Here is a 12,261-nt window from a genome sequence, read left to right as displayed (position 1 = left end):
TTTGGATTCATTTTTGTATGTTTTATTGTGAGTCTGTAAAAGTAGCGTAATACTCTGACAACATTGTTCACAGCAGTGGCCTGGGAGTCAGAGATGCTTCCAGGGGTCTTGCCCATGCTGTTCCCATATCATTTGAGCACTGTTCCCATAGATTTGGCCAATTTTTAGGCCCCCTCCAGACCTCTGGGGGAGGGGGGACCGCCTAAAAAATACTCGAGTTTCCCATTGACTTATATTGGGCTCGTTGCTCGGGTCGAGTGCCCGAGCATTATGATTTGCTCGATCCGAGCAATGAGCACCCAAGCATTTTAATGCTCACCCATCAATAGGCTCTATCCCAACCCCCCTTCTTTTTTAATCCTCTGGTTCATTCACTCTTCTCCGTGGCACGCCAACATCACAACACTCACACCGATTTTGATACTTTGATTCTGTGACTTCTAGTCCGACCTACTTACTGATATTTTTACATCATGCTATATTTATTTTTGGATGAAACTTATCACCACAAACGTGCATTTTATTATTATTTTCTCAATTTCATTCATCTTATAAACAATATGTAATTATATATTTTGAAATCTTTTATCATTTCTTCTTAAATTATTTACAATGTTAAACTGTCCAAGATGAACTTTCACATATCATGTGTTCTTTTTTGGCTACACATTTTTTCAAATTCACCAGTGTATATACTGTATATGGCTGCGTTCTGTCACTTGGCATATGTTTATTTGTCATGAGTCGTTAGTATGCTTCTTCAAAATGCTTAGACAATAAAAAAAAAGCATATTATTCTAGTGTGGAACTGGATTTACTGTTATCTACTAGCAGCACAGATTTTCAACTTTTCTTTCCTTTCCACATACTATCGGTTTGTGCCAGTTCCTGGACCATCTGGGTCAAATTTTCCAAGTGATCACAGAGTGTACGAACTGGATCCATTGGTGGGAAAAAAAGTATCGGCCAGACGTAATGTCACTCATGGACAGGCAGTGAGGCAGGGTAGTCAAACATTCTGAGGTCAAATACCAAGAAAGCACATAGAAAACTAAAGTGAAAAGACAAAGGTGAAGTCAAGTCATGATCTGAGGTCAGAATACCAGGAAGATAGCGGATCAGAGCAAATAGGCTAGACAAAGAAATTGTCAGAACTACGTCCAAGGTCAGACAGCAAAGGATAAACAATCATAGCATTGAAATACAAGACAAACCACTGAGCATATGGTAAGTCTGGCAGAGGTCTGAGAAAGAGAGCTCAGCTAAGTAATTGGGTAATCACCTGGAACAGTGAACACCTGAAGGAAGCTCAGCACCTCTCAAACTCAGATTGGACAGCTGAGCTGTCCATCAAAGCACCGACAGCTGAGCACACCCCGCACCAGAATGAACGACTGAGGTATCAGTCACAGCGTCCAAGACACTCTGAGCGGAGGAATCGTGACACTCTGATGTTTATTAAGCTGATGTTTATTAAGAGTTGATTATAGTGTAAAACATTTTCCACATTAAGTACATGAAAAAGGCTTCTCTCCTGCGTGACTGCTCTGGTGACTAAGAAGAGAGGATCTCTTCACAAAACATTTTCCACATTCTGAACAGGAAAAAGGCTTCTCCCCTGTGTGAGTTCTCTTGTGCTTAACCAAATCTGATTTCTGGCTAAAACATTTCCCACATTCTGAACATGAATACGGCTTCTCCCCAGTGTGAGTTCTTTGGTGTATCATAAGATTCCATTTATGGTTAAAATATTTCCCACATTCTGAACAGGAAAAAGGCTTCTCCCCTGTGTGGTTTCTCTGGTGCTTAACCAAATCTGATTTCTGGTTAAAACATTTTGCACATTCTGAACATGAAAAAGGCTTCTCCCCTGTGTGACTTCTTTGGTGTATCATAAGATTCCATTTATAGTTAAAATATTTCCCACATTCTGAACAGGAAAAAGGCTTTGTCTCTGTGTGGGTTCTCTGGTGCTTAACCAAATCTGATTTCTGGTTAAAACATTTCCCACATTCTGAACAAGAAAAAGGCTTCTCCCCTGTGTGCGTTCTCTGGTGAATAGCAAGATCTGATTTCTGTTTAAAACGTTTCCCACATTCTGAACAGGAAAAAGGCTTCTCCCCTGTGTGGGTTCTCTGGTGACTAACAAAAACTGATTTCCGGTTAAAACATTTCCCACATTCTGAACAAGAAAAAGGCTTCTCCCCTGTGTGCGTTCTCTGGTGAATAGCAAGATCGGATTTCTGTTTAAAACGTTTCCCACATTCTGAACAGGAAAAAGGCTTCTCCCCTGTGTGGGTTCTCTGGTGGCTATCAAGATGCGCTTTCCGGTTAAAACATTTCCCACATTCTGAACAGGAAAAAGGCTTCTCCCCTGTGTGGGTTCTCTGGTGGCTATCAAGATGCGCTTTCCGGTTAAAACATTTCCCACATTCTGAACATGAAAATGGCTTCTCCACTGTGTGAGTTCTCTGGTGACTAACAAGATCTGATTTCTGGTTAAGACTTTTCCTACACTTGGAAAAAGAAAATCTATTCTCTTCTGTGTGGATTTTTTGATGTTTAAGAAAAGATTTTTCAAGGGGAAAACTATTTCCATATTCTGAATGTGATAATGGCTTCTTTGCTTTAGAAGCAGTTCGCTTTTTAATGCTTATTTTGTGACTTTGACATTCCTTAGTAGTCGGTAATGAATCAGAAGACAGGACCTGTTTCAAAGGATCAGATGACAGATCTTTGCTGTGAAGGGATGATGGTATATCTGGAGTAATGGCATTCATTTCAATTGTATCCTGTGGGATCTCAAGATCATCTGATTTAAAAATTGAAGATGTCAGCTGTCCCTCTGATTTCCTGGTACAGTCATCTGCTAAGAATAAAACCAATTATTACTTTTGAATAAAATATCCTTGAGTTTTATATTTTTGAGCATTTCTACTTAAACTGTCTGTAAAAATTGCAAGCTACAGTATGTAAAAAACTGAACTATTCACCAAGACAATGACAGGTCACAGTCTAATAAAACCTCATAGGATGAACCAGTAGACCGTGGTGTCCAACTGTTTGTTCATTCTGCCTCCCAAATATGGAATAAAAAGTCACCAAACAATGTTATGTAGGTGAAAATAATACCAATAAAAACTTCTACTCATCTCACAAAAAAACAAGCCCCCACTCAGGTCCATCATCTGTCAGTGGAAAAACAGAGGTTTCCACATTATTAGTGTCTCAAAGGCTCTTGAAAAGCAACATGGCTTCCATAAACCAATACAGTAATATCCACCCTCCCAAAGTCAAATCTCCCTCTCACTTCTGAGCCTTGCAGTGTGCCCAAACCACATTTAGCATCCATGTATTTGGCATTACTACAACCCCTGGCAAAAATTATGGAATCACCGGGCTCGGAGGATGTTCATTCAGTTGTTTAATGTTGTTGAAAAAAAGCAGATCACAGACATGGCAAACTAAAGTCATTTCAAATGGCAACTTTAGGGCTTTAAGAAACACTAAAAGAAATCAAGATTAAAAATGTGGTACTCAGTAAGGGTCATTTTTTTCAGACCAAGCAGAGGGAAAAAATTATGGAATCACTCAATTCTGAGGAAAAAATTATGGAATCACGCTGTCAATTTCCATTTCCATAACTAACACCTGCATCAAATTAGATCTGCTCGTTAGTTTGCATCTAAAAAGGAGTGATCACACCTTGGAGAGCTGTTGCACCAAGTGGACTGACATGAATCATGGCTCCAACACGAGAGATGTCAATTAAAATAAAGGAGAGGATTATCAAACTCTTAAAAGAAGTTAAATCATCACGCAATGTTGCAAAAGATGTTGGTTGCTCACAGTCAGCTGTGTCTAAAATCTGGACGAAATACAAACATGGGAAGGTTGTTAAGGCAAACATACTGGTAGACCAAGGAAGACATCAAAGCGTCAAGACCAGAAACTTAAAGCAATATTTCTCCAAAACAGGAAATGCACAACAAAACAAATGAGGAACGAATGGGAGGAAACTGGAGTCAATGTCTGTGACCGAACTGTAAGAAACTGCCTAAAGGAAATGGGATTTACATACAGAAAAGCTAAACATAAGCCATCATTAACACCTAAAAAGAAAAAAACAAGGTTACAATGGGGTAAGGAAAAGCAATCGTGGACTGTAGATGACTGGATGACAGTCATATTCAGTGATGAATCACGAATCTGCATTGGGCAAGGTGATTGTAGCACCCCCTTACCGCCGCGGTCCCGGTCCGGCGTCCTCCTGCTCCCCTGCTGCTGCTGGTGCGCGCAGCTTCCTGGGCACTGAGCTTAGGGCGCGCACGCTCCATCCCTCTTAAAGGGGCCTCGCGCGCAGTCCTAAAGAGTCCCCGGCCAATGGCAGGAGGACTTCCCCTATATAAGGCACCTCCTCCAAAATGGAGGTGCCTGTGCAAGGTTGTTGTTTGTCATTGATGATATGGGGCTGCATGTCAGGTAAAGGCACTGGGGAGATGGCTGTCATTACAGCTTCAATAAATGCCCAAGTTTACATTGATATTTTGGACAGTTTTCTTATCTCATCAATTGAAAGGATGTTTGGGGATGATGACATCATTTTGCAAGATGATAATGCATCCTGCCATAGAGCAAAAACTGTGAAAACATTCCTTGAAAGAAGACACATAAGGTCAATGTCATGGCCTGCAAATAGTCCGGATCTCAATCCAATTGAAAATCTTTGGTGGAAGTTGAAGAAAATAGTCCATGACAAGGCTCCAACCTGCAAAGCTGATCTGGCAACAGCAATCAGAGAAAGTTGGAGCCAGATTGATGAAGAGTACTGTTTGTTACTCATTAAGTCCATGCCTCAGAGACTGCAAGCTGTTATTAAAGCCAGAGGTGGTGCAATAAAATACTAGTGATGTATTGGAGTGCTTTTTTGTGTGTTTGTTTTTCATGATTCCAGATTTTTTTCCTCAGAATTGAGTGATTCCATATTTTTTTCCCTCTGCTTGGTCTGAAAAAAATTACCCTTACTGAGTACCACATTTTTAATCTTGATTTCTTTTAATGTATCTTAAAGCTCTAAAGTTGCCATTTGAAATGACTTTAGTTTTGTGCCATGTCTGTGATCTGCTTTTTTTCAAAAAACATTAAACAACTGAATGAACATCCTCCGAGCACGGTGATTCCATAATTTTTGCCAGGGGTTGTATAGTGAGGAGATCCCACTTAATTTATGCTGTGTGTCTCCTGGAGCACAATCTGGGCACTATGTGTTGGGCAATAAAATGGCAAATGTGCAATTTTCACTCTCCAACATCCACTGTATGCTAATTTATAGTAAGAGTATGTGGAGTCAAAGTAGTCACTGCTCCTATAGATTAATTCACTGAGGGTTACAATTTCCAAAATGGAGTCGCTTTATGGGGATTTCTACTGCTCTGGTTTTCTGACATTTTGTCACATTAGGGCTTCTGCAAATGGTGTGTCCCATCTCCTTTGGGATCTGCTCCTGCAACGTCTGCTTCTCTCACCAGGAGCCGCCTTATTCATTCAGCAGGCGGCGCTGGTAATGGAGGAGATGTCGGAACCAGAAGCTGTGGGCGGTACAGACTCTGGTCAGGGTGCCTGGGACCTGTAGTACCATCCAGTCTGGCAGTATGGGTTGTGTGCTGTCCATCTGAAGTAGTCTGCTCTCTGATTCAGCCAACTGGAAAGCACCGCACCCTACTAAAGCTGGAAGCATATTGCCGGAAGCTGCCAGATACAGCCTTGTTCTCCTCTGGTTCAGTCCTCTGTGCTCAGCTCCCGGCTTGTGGATTTGTTTCCTGTTGTGATCTCGGACAGTTTACTGACTACTCCTGTGTCTTCTGATTTTGTATTTTCTCTGCCCTCCTGGTTCTGACCCGGCTACCTGATTATTCTTCTTCCCATCTAACACCACAGAACAGCCTGTAAAGTTAGACCTCGGGCATTTGGAAGAGACAATGGAGACCTTCTTTTAAAGACTACCAGGGAGTTGCAGACTCACATAAGTGAGGCAGGATAATCCCACAAAACAAATAGACAGAATAAAAAAAAATATGCTACATCTGCAATAAGAACTTATGTATGAGAGCATCAAGACTAAATGGGAGTTGCACTCATTTATGGTGGACCATTGGAGCTACTATGAGTCCTGACCAGAAGAGTAGAGAAAGTATTAGTGCCCCCATTTCAGGAGAGATTACTGCACAATCTGAATTCCTTAGGATTGAAAACATAATGGAATTTATGACGTGGAGTGAATCCATGAAACCAGGGCTGGAGCCAACACATCTCCTGCAGGCGTGAATAAATGTATATTACAGCCATCAGCCACGCACAGCTTAGAGATATATCATGGTACAGGTGTAATTTTTTTTTGTATAGTTTATCACGATCCTGTTTGAAGTTAGTTGGTTTTAAAAATATTTAAAATTCAGGATAAAGGGAAACTCTGCTGTTATTGTACAGAAATTCACACTTGGCCCTCACTGCACATTTAATGTTGTTAATCATAAAAGTGACGTTTGGCCAGAAAGACTGGACCTGGTCTTGTAGGGACCATATGAGGACATTCAGCAACACAGAAGGGAGAGAAGGTAGATTCATCCAATAAGATATCACGGATCTAGGAAGCCAACAGCATTATCACCCTTCGCTTTCTCTCAGAGGCCCATTATAATTTTTCTTCAAGTGATTTTCTCACTTGGCAGCACATTCTACGTACGCTGTCATTTGGCTTTGCATTTTACAGATCTGGGAAGGTAACGGTCAGGGTCATCTAATCCCAGGGAGTAGGTGGATCCTCCAGGTTGTAAGTTCTCTAGAAAAGGGCTTTCCCAATTCACAAAGTAATTTGAACATTTTCGGATGGAGGAGAATGTTGTGGTCTAGCGGTAAAATGGTGATCACACGACTGATACAGTCGGACTACATCACCGATAAAGCAGCCACAGCCGGTGACAGAGAAGAATCTGTCACTTCTCAGTACTTAGTGGCTATTACTACTCACCTCGGTAGTCATATGTAGGAATCTCTTCTTTACACCGCTCATCACCCCTCACATATGTCTCTGTAGTATTAATATGGGGCAGATCTTCACCCTGAAACAAATATTGTAAAAGTCACAGACAGATGGAGAAGTCCCATCTATGATCAGCTCTAATCCATCTCCACAGTTCTCACACAAGACCTTCACAGTCATTTATACATTATAGGGGAGATCTCATGACACCTTCTCTCCATCTACCTGATGATCCTGAGGAACATTGGGATCTTCTTGTTTACAGTCCAGTGGAAGAAGAGGACGGGGACATCTCTCTGGTGTTGTTCTCTTACTGGATAGATCTGGGGGAAACACATACAGGGACTGAATTCATTCTTTACATACAGATAATTATAGGCCATGTGTGTTTAGTCCTGTCTATTACCTGGTGATGTGAGGGACTGGGGAACCTCCATCATGACGTCCTTGTACAGATCTTTGTGTTCTTCTAAATACTCCCACTCTTCCATGGAGAAATAGACAGTGACATCTTGACATCTTATAGGAACCTGACACATACAATGATACAGTCATCCCCCTGATCCTTTCATACTGCATAATGTCCCAGCATTCCTAGCAGCATCACCTCTCCAGTCAGCAGCTCAATCATCTTGTAGGCGAGTTCTATGATCTTCTGGTCATTGATGTCCTCATGTATGAAGAGGTGAGATGGAGGCCCTGTGATTGGGCTCAGGGGTCTCTCCCATCCCTCAGACATAGGGTCCTGACAGCACTTCACTACTGTGTAATCCTGGTTATGGAGAGAGACATTAATAAATCTCATTACAGACATTTCCAGAGTCCTCACCTCTCCAGTTCTGTCCATCTGTTATTCCCATAGATAAGAATGATGTAATGTGACGTCATCAGAATCTCTCACCTCTCCAGTAAGACGGAAGAGGATCTCTAGGGTGAGGTGTAATATCCTCTCCGCCATCTTGTCTCTGTCCATATCCATCTTTGATGGGTCCATAAGGAAAATTCTCTTAAATAGAAGATCTTCACTGAGAGGATCTGATATTGTAGAGACCTGAATGAGAAGATGATGAGCCTATGTAACATCATAAAAATCCTGTGTAATAATACAATTACTGGGAATAATAAGGGAAACATAGGAGGAGATTTATTATTTTACAGTATTTAGTTTTCTGCTTTACATCTAGTAATAAAACCTATATATTTTAGGCCACAGACAACAAGCAGTTTCTTCCTTGGAGTCTGCAGCTGAATACGTTTTTCAAAGACTCATCTTCCATAAAGCTAATTCTCGTCTCATTTACCGACACTGCAATCGGCATTAGCAATACTGCAGGAGATATTAATTACACGTAACATGAGAAATAACTACTTCATGATGAGGACGACATCTTCATCTTCTACTACGGCTCTAGAAACATATTTAGCCAGATTTCTCACTGACTACATCTCCAACGGCCGTCTATATGAATGTTTCCCGTCTTCCCCGGTCTCTAATCTTCTATCACATTAGATCTCATGTCTGATTCACACACAGAAGTTTGTGGCTTTGATACACGGTAAGGTTTTTAACCCCTTTACAACCCAAGGTGGTTTGCACGTAAATAACCTTGCCAATTTTTACAATTCTGACCACTGTCACTTTATGAGGTAATTACTCTGGAACGCTTCAACGGATCCCCCAGATTCAGAGATTGTTTTTTCGTGACATATTATACTTCATGATTGTGGTAAAATTTCTTCGATATCACTTGCGTTTATTTGTGAAAAAAATGGAAATTTGGCGAAAATTTTGCAATTTTCAAAATTTGAATTTCCATGCCCTTAAATCAGAGAGATATGTCACACAAAATAGTTAATAAATAACATTTCCCACATGTCTACTTTACATCAGCACAATTTTGGAACCAACATTTTTTTTATTGGGGAGCTATAAGGGTTAAAAGTTGACCAGCGATTTCTCATTTTTCCAACAAAATTTACAAAACCATTTTTTTTAGGGACCACATCATATTTAAAGTCACTTTGAGGGGTCTTTATGACAGAAAATACCCAAAAGTGACACCATTCTAAAAAAATTGCACCCCTCAAGGTGCTCAAAACCACATTCAAGAACTTTATTAACTCTTCAGGTGCTTCACAGGAATTTTTGGAATGTGGAAGAAAAAAATTAACATTTAACTTTTTTCACAAAAATGTTACTTTAGACCCAATTTTTTTTTTTTCGCAGGGTTAACAGGAAAAAGTGGACCCCAAAATTTGTTGTGCAATTTCTCCTGAGTAAGTAGATACCCCATATGTGCGGGAAAACCACTGTTTGGGCGCATAGCAGGGCTCGGAAGGGAAGGAGCGCCATTTGACTTTTTGAATATAAAATTTGCTTGAATAATTAGCGGACGCCATGTTGCATTTGTGGAGCCCCTGATGTGCCTAAACAGTAGAAACCCCCCACAAGTGACACCATTTTGGAAACTAGACCCCTCAGGGAACTTATCTAGATGTGTGGTGAGCACCTTGAACCCCCAGGTGCTTCACAGAAGTTTATAACATTGAGCCGTAAAAATAAAATTTTCACATTTTTCCCACAAAAATGTTTTTCAGCCCCCACTTTTGCATTTTCATAAGGGTAACAGGAGAAATTGCACCATGCAGTTTGTTGTGCAATTTCTCCTGAGTAAGCAGATACCCCATATGTGGGGGAAAACCACTGTTTTGGCGCACGGCAGGGTTCGGAAGGGAAGGATCGCCATTTGACTTTTTGAATGTAAAATTTGCTTGAATAATTAGCGGACGCCATGTTGCATTTGGGGAGCCCCTGATGTGCCTAAACAGTGGAAACCCCCCACAAGTGACACCATTTTGGAAACTAGACCCCTTAGGGAACTTATCTAGATGTGTGGTGAGCACCTTGAACCCCCACGTCCCTTACAGAAGTTTATAACATGGAGCCGTGAAAATAAAAAATCTAACTTTTTCCACAAAAATGATGTTTTACCCCAAATTTTTTATTTTCACAAGGGTTAGAGGAGAAAATGGACCCCAAAAACTTTTGTGCAATTTCTCCTGAGTACGCAAATACTCCATATGTGGGGAAAATACAGTGTTTGGGCGCACGGCAGAGTTCAGAAGGGAAGGAGCACTGTGTGACTTTTTGAACGCAAAATCGTCTGGAATCGAGAGCGGACGCCATGTCGCGTTTGGAGAGCCCCTGATGTGCCTAAATAGTTGAAACCCCCCACAAGTGACCCCATTTTGGAAACTACACCCCTCAAGGATTTTATCAAGGGGTATAGTGAACATTTTGAACACAGAGGTACGACACAGAATTTGATGACATTAGGTCACCATATTGAATAAGTTGTCATTAGTCTTGAGCGCAAGTGCTCGCTACTTGAGTTTGCATCGGGTATTCAGGTATACACCATGTATCACGGGTGCTCAAGCGAAATTCTCGAGTCCCCACCCGCATGTTTCACGGTTATTAGACACCCCAAAAAAAACATGCGGGGATCGCTCGTGAATGGCAGGCAATCCCCGCGAGGTTTTTTTTGGCCACGAAGCATATGGGGCGGAGACTCGAGCACCCGCGATACTCAATGCATACCCGAGCACCCGATGCAAACTCAAGTAGCGAGCACTTGCGTTCAACACTAGTTGCCAGATCGTCATCGGTTTTTTCTTTACTTTTGAAAAAAACAACAACCCTAACCCCAACCCTAACATTAGCACAACCCTAACCCCAACCCCAGCCCCAGCCCTAGAGTTTATTTTTTACGCCGTTCCTAGTGCGGTATAAGTGATTAGACGACCTTATTCTTCGGGTCGGTGCGACTACAGAGAAACCAGAATGATATCGGGTTTTTATGATTGACAGCTGTCACACACTAAAAGACACATATTTTGTAAAATCTAGTTTTTGCATCGCCATATTTTAAGAGCTATAATTTTTCCATATTTTGGCCGACAGAGTCATGTGACGGCTTCTTTTTTGCGGGATGAGTTGACGTTTTTATTGGTGCCATTTTCAGGCACATGACATTTTTTGATCGCTTTCTATTTCAGCTTTTGGGAGGCAGAATAAACAAAAAACAACAATTTAGGAATTGTTGTTTTTTTAAAAAAAATTTTTATTCTACTCCGCGCGTGGTAAAATTGATAAGGTAGCTTTATTCTTTGGGTCAGTACGTTTACAGCGGTACCACATTTATATCGTTTTTCTATGTTTTGGCGCTTTTACACAATAAAAGCTATTTTATAGAAAAAAATATTTTTTTGCATCGCTTTATTCTGAGAGCTATAACTTTTTGATTTTTAGGATGATGGAGCTGTATGGCGGCTTGTTTTTTGCGGGACAAGATGACGTTTTCAGCTGTACCATTTTTGTTTATATTCGTCTTTTTGATCGCATGTTATTCCATTTTTTGTTTGGCGGTATGATGATAAAGCATTGCTTTTTGCTTCGTTTTTTTTAGGGGTTAACTAATGGGACAGTTTTATAGGTCAGGTCGTTACGGACGCGGCGATACCAAATATGTGTACTTTTATTGTTTGGTGTTTTTTTTCATAATAATATTTATTGATGGGTACATTATATTTTTATTTTTGGTGGATTATTTTTTAATTTTTTTTTTATATTTTTACAATTTTTTTTTTTTTTTTTTTTTTTCACTTTCTGAGAGTTTTTTTTACTTTGTCCCACTCTGGGACTTTCACTTTTTTTATTCTGATCGCCTGCATAGCATAGGGATGGAGCACCATCCCTGTGCCATGCAGGCAGTCAGTGCTGCACAGTGAGAAGATTGTTTGGTCATTCACTGCGCATGACCAAAAAATCTTCCTGCTGTCTGGTGACCCGGATGTTGTCATGACGACATCGGGTCGTCATGGCAACACCCGGGAAGCCGCGGCAGACAGCGCTGGAGGCCGGAAGAGGAGGTGAGTATTGCGATCACCTCCCCTTAGCCACTGCAATGCTGCGATCGACTTCGATCGCAGCATTGCGGGGGTTAATGTGCCGGGAGCGGTGTGGGACTGCTCCCTGCACATAGTACCGGGTGTCAGCTGTGACAATCAGCTGACACCCGGCGGCGATCGCGCCCGCACCGCCTGTGTGCGCGCGATCGCGATGACGTACTAATACGGGTCAGGCTCTTAAGTCCCAGGGCACAGACGCGTATTAGTACATCATGGGCTTTAAAGGAGTTAATATTATACAGAGTAGGACT

General features: G+C 41.3%; 1 protein-coding gene across 1 annotated transcript in view; it reads right to left on the bottom strand.

The window, feature by feature from the left end:
* Positions 1–436: 436 nt before the first annotated feature.
* Positions 437–12,261, bottom strand: part of LOC141198613 (uncharacterized) — a 171,917-nt gene continuing 160,092 nt past the window's right edge. Inside the window, 4 exon segments of the mRNA XM_073663046.1 lie at positions 437–2,869; positions 7,028–7,118; positions 7,265–7,362; positions 7,446–7,569. Coding sequence (XP_073519147.1) covers positions 1,407–2,869; positions 7,028–7,118; positions 7,265–7,362; positions 7,446–7,569 — 1,776 coding nt within the window. The 3' untranslated portion in view covers positions 437–1,406.

Source organism: Phyllobates terribilis, unplaced genomic scaffold, assembly GCF_046119375.1.
Source record: "Phyllobates terribilis strain yellow unplaced genomic scaffold, ASM4611937v1 Scaffold_98__1_contigs__length_5973952, whole genome shotgun sequence".
Classification (NCBI taxonomy): domain Eukaryota; kingdom Metazoa; phylum Chordata; class Amphibia; order Anura; family Dendrobatidae; genus Phyllobates; species Phyllobates terribilis.
Note: the sequence above shows the minus strand (reverse complement) of the source record. Positions and strands in the feature narration are given on the sequence as shown.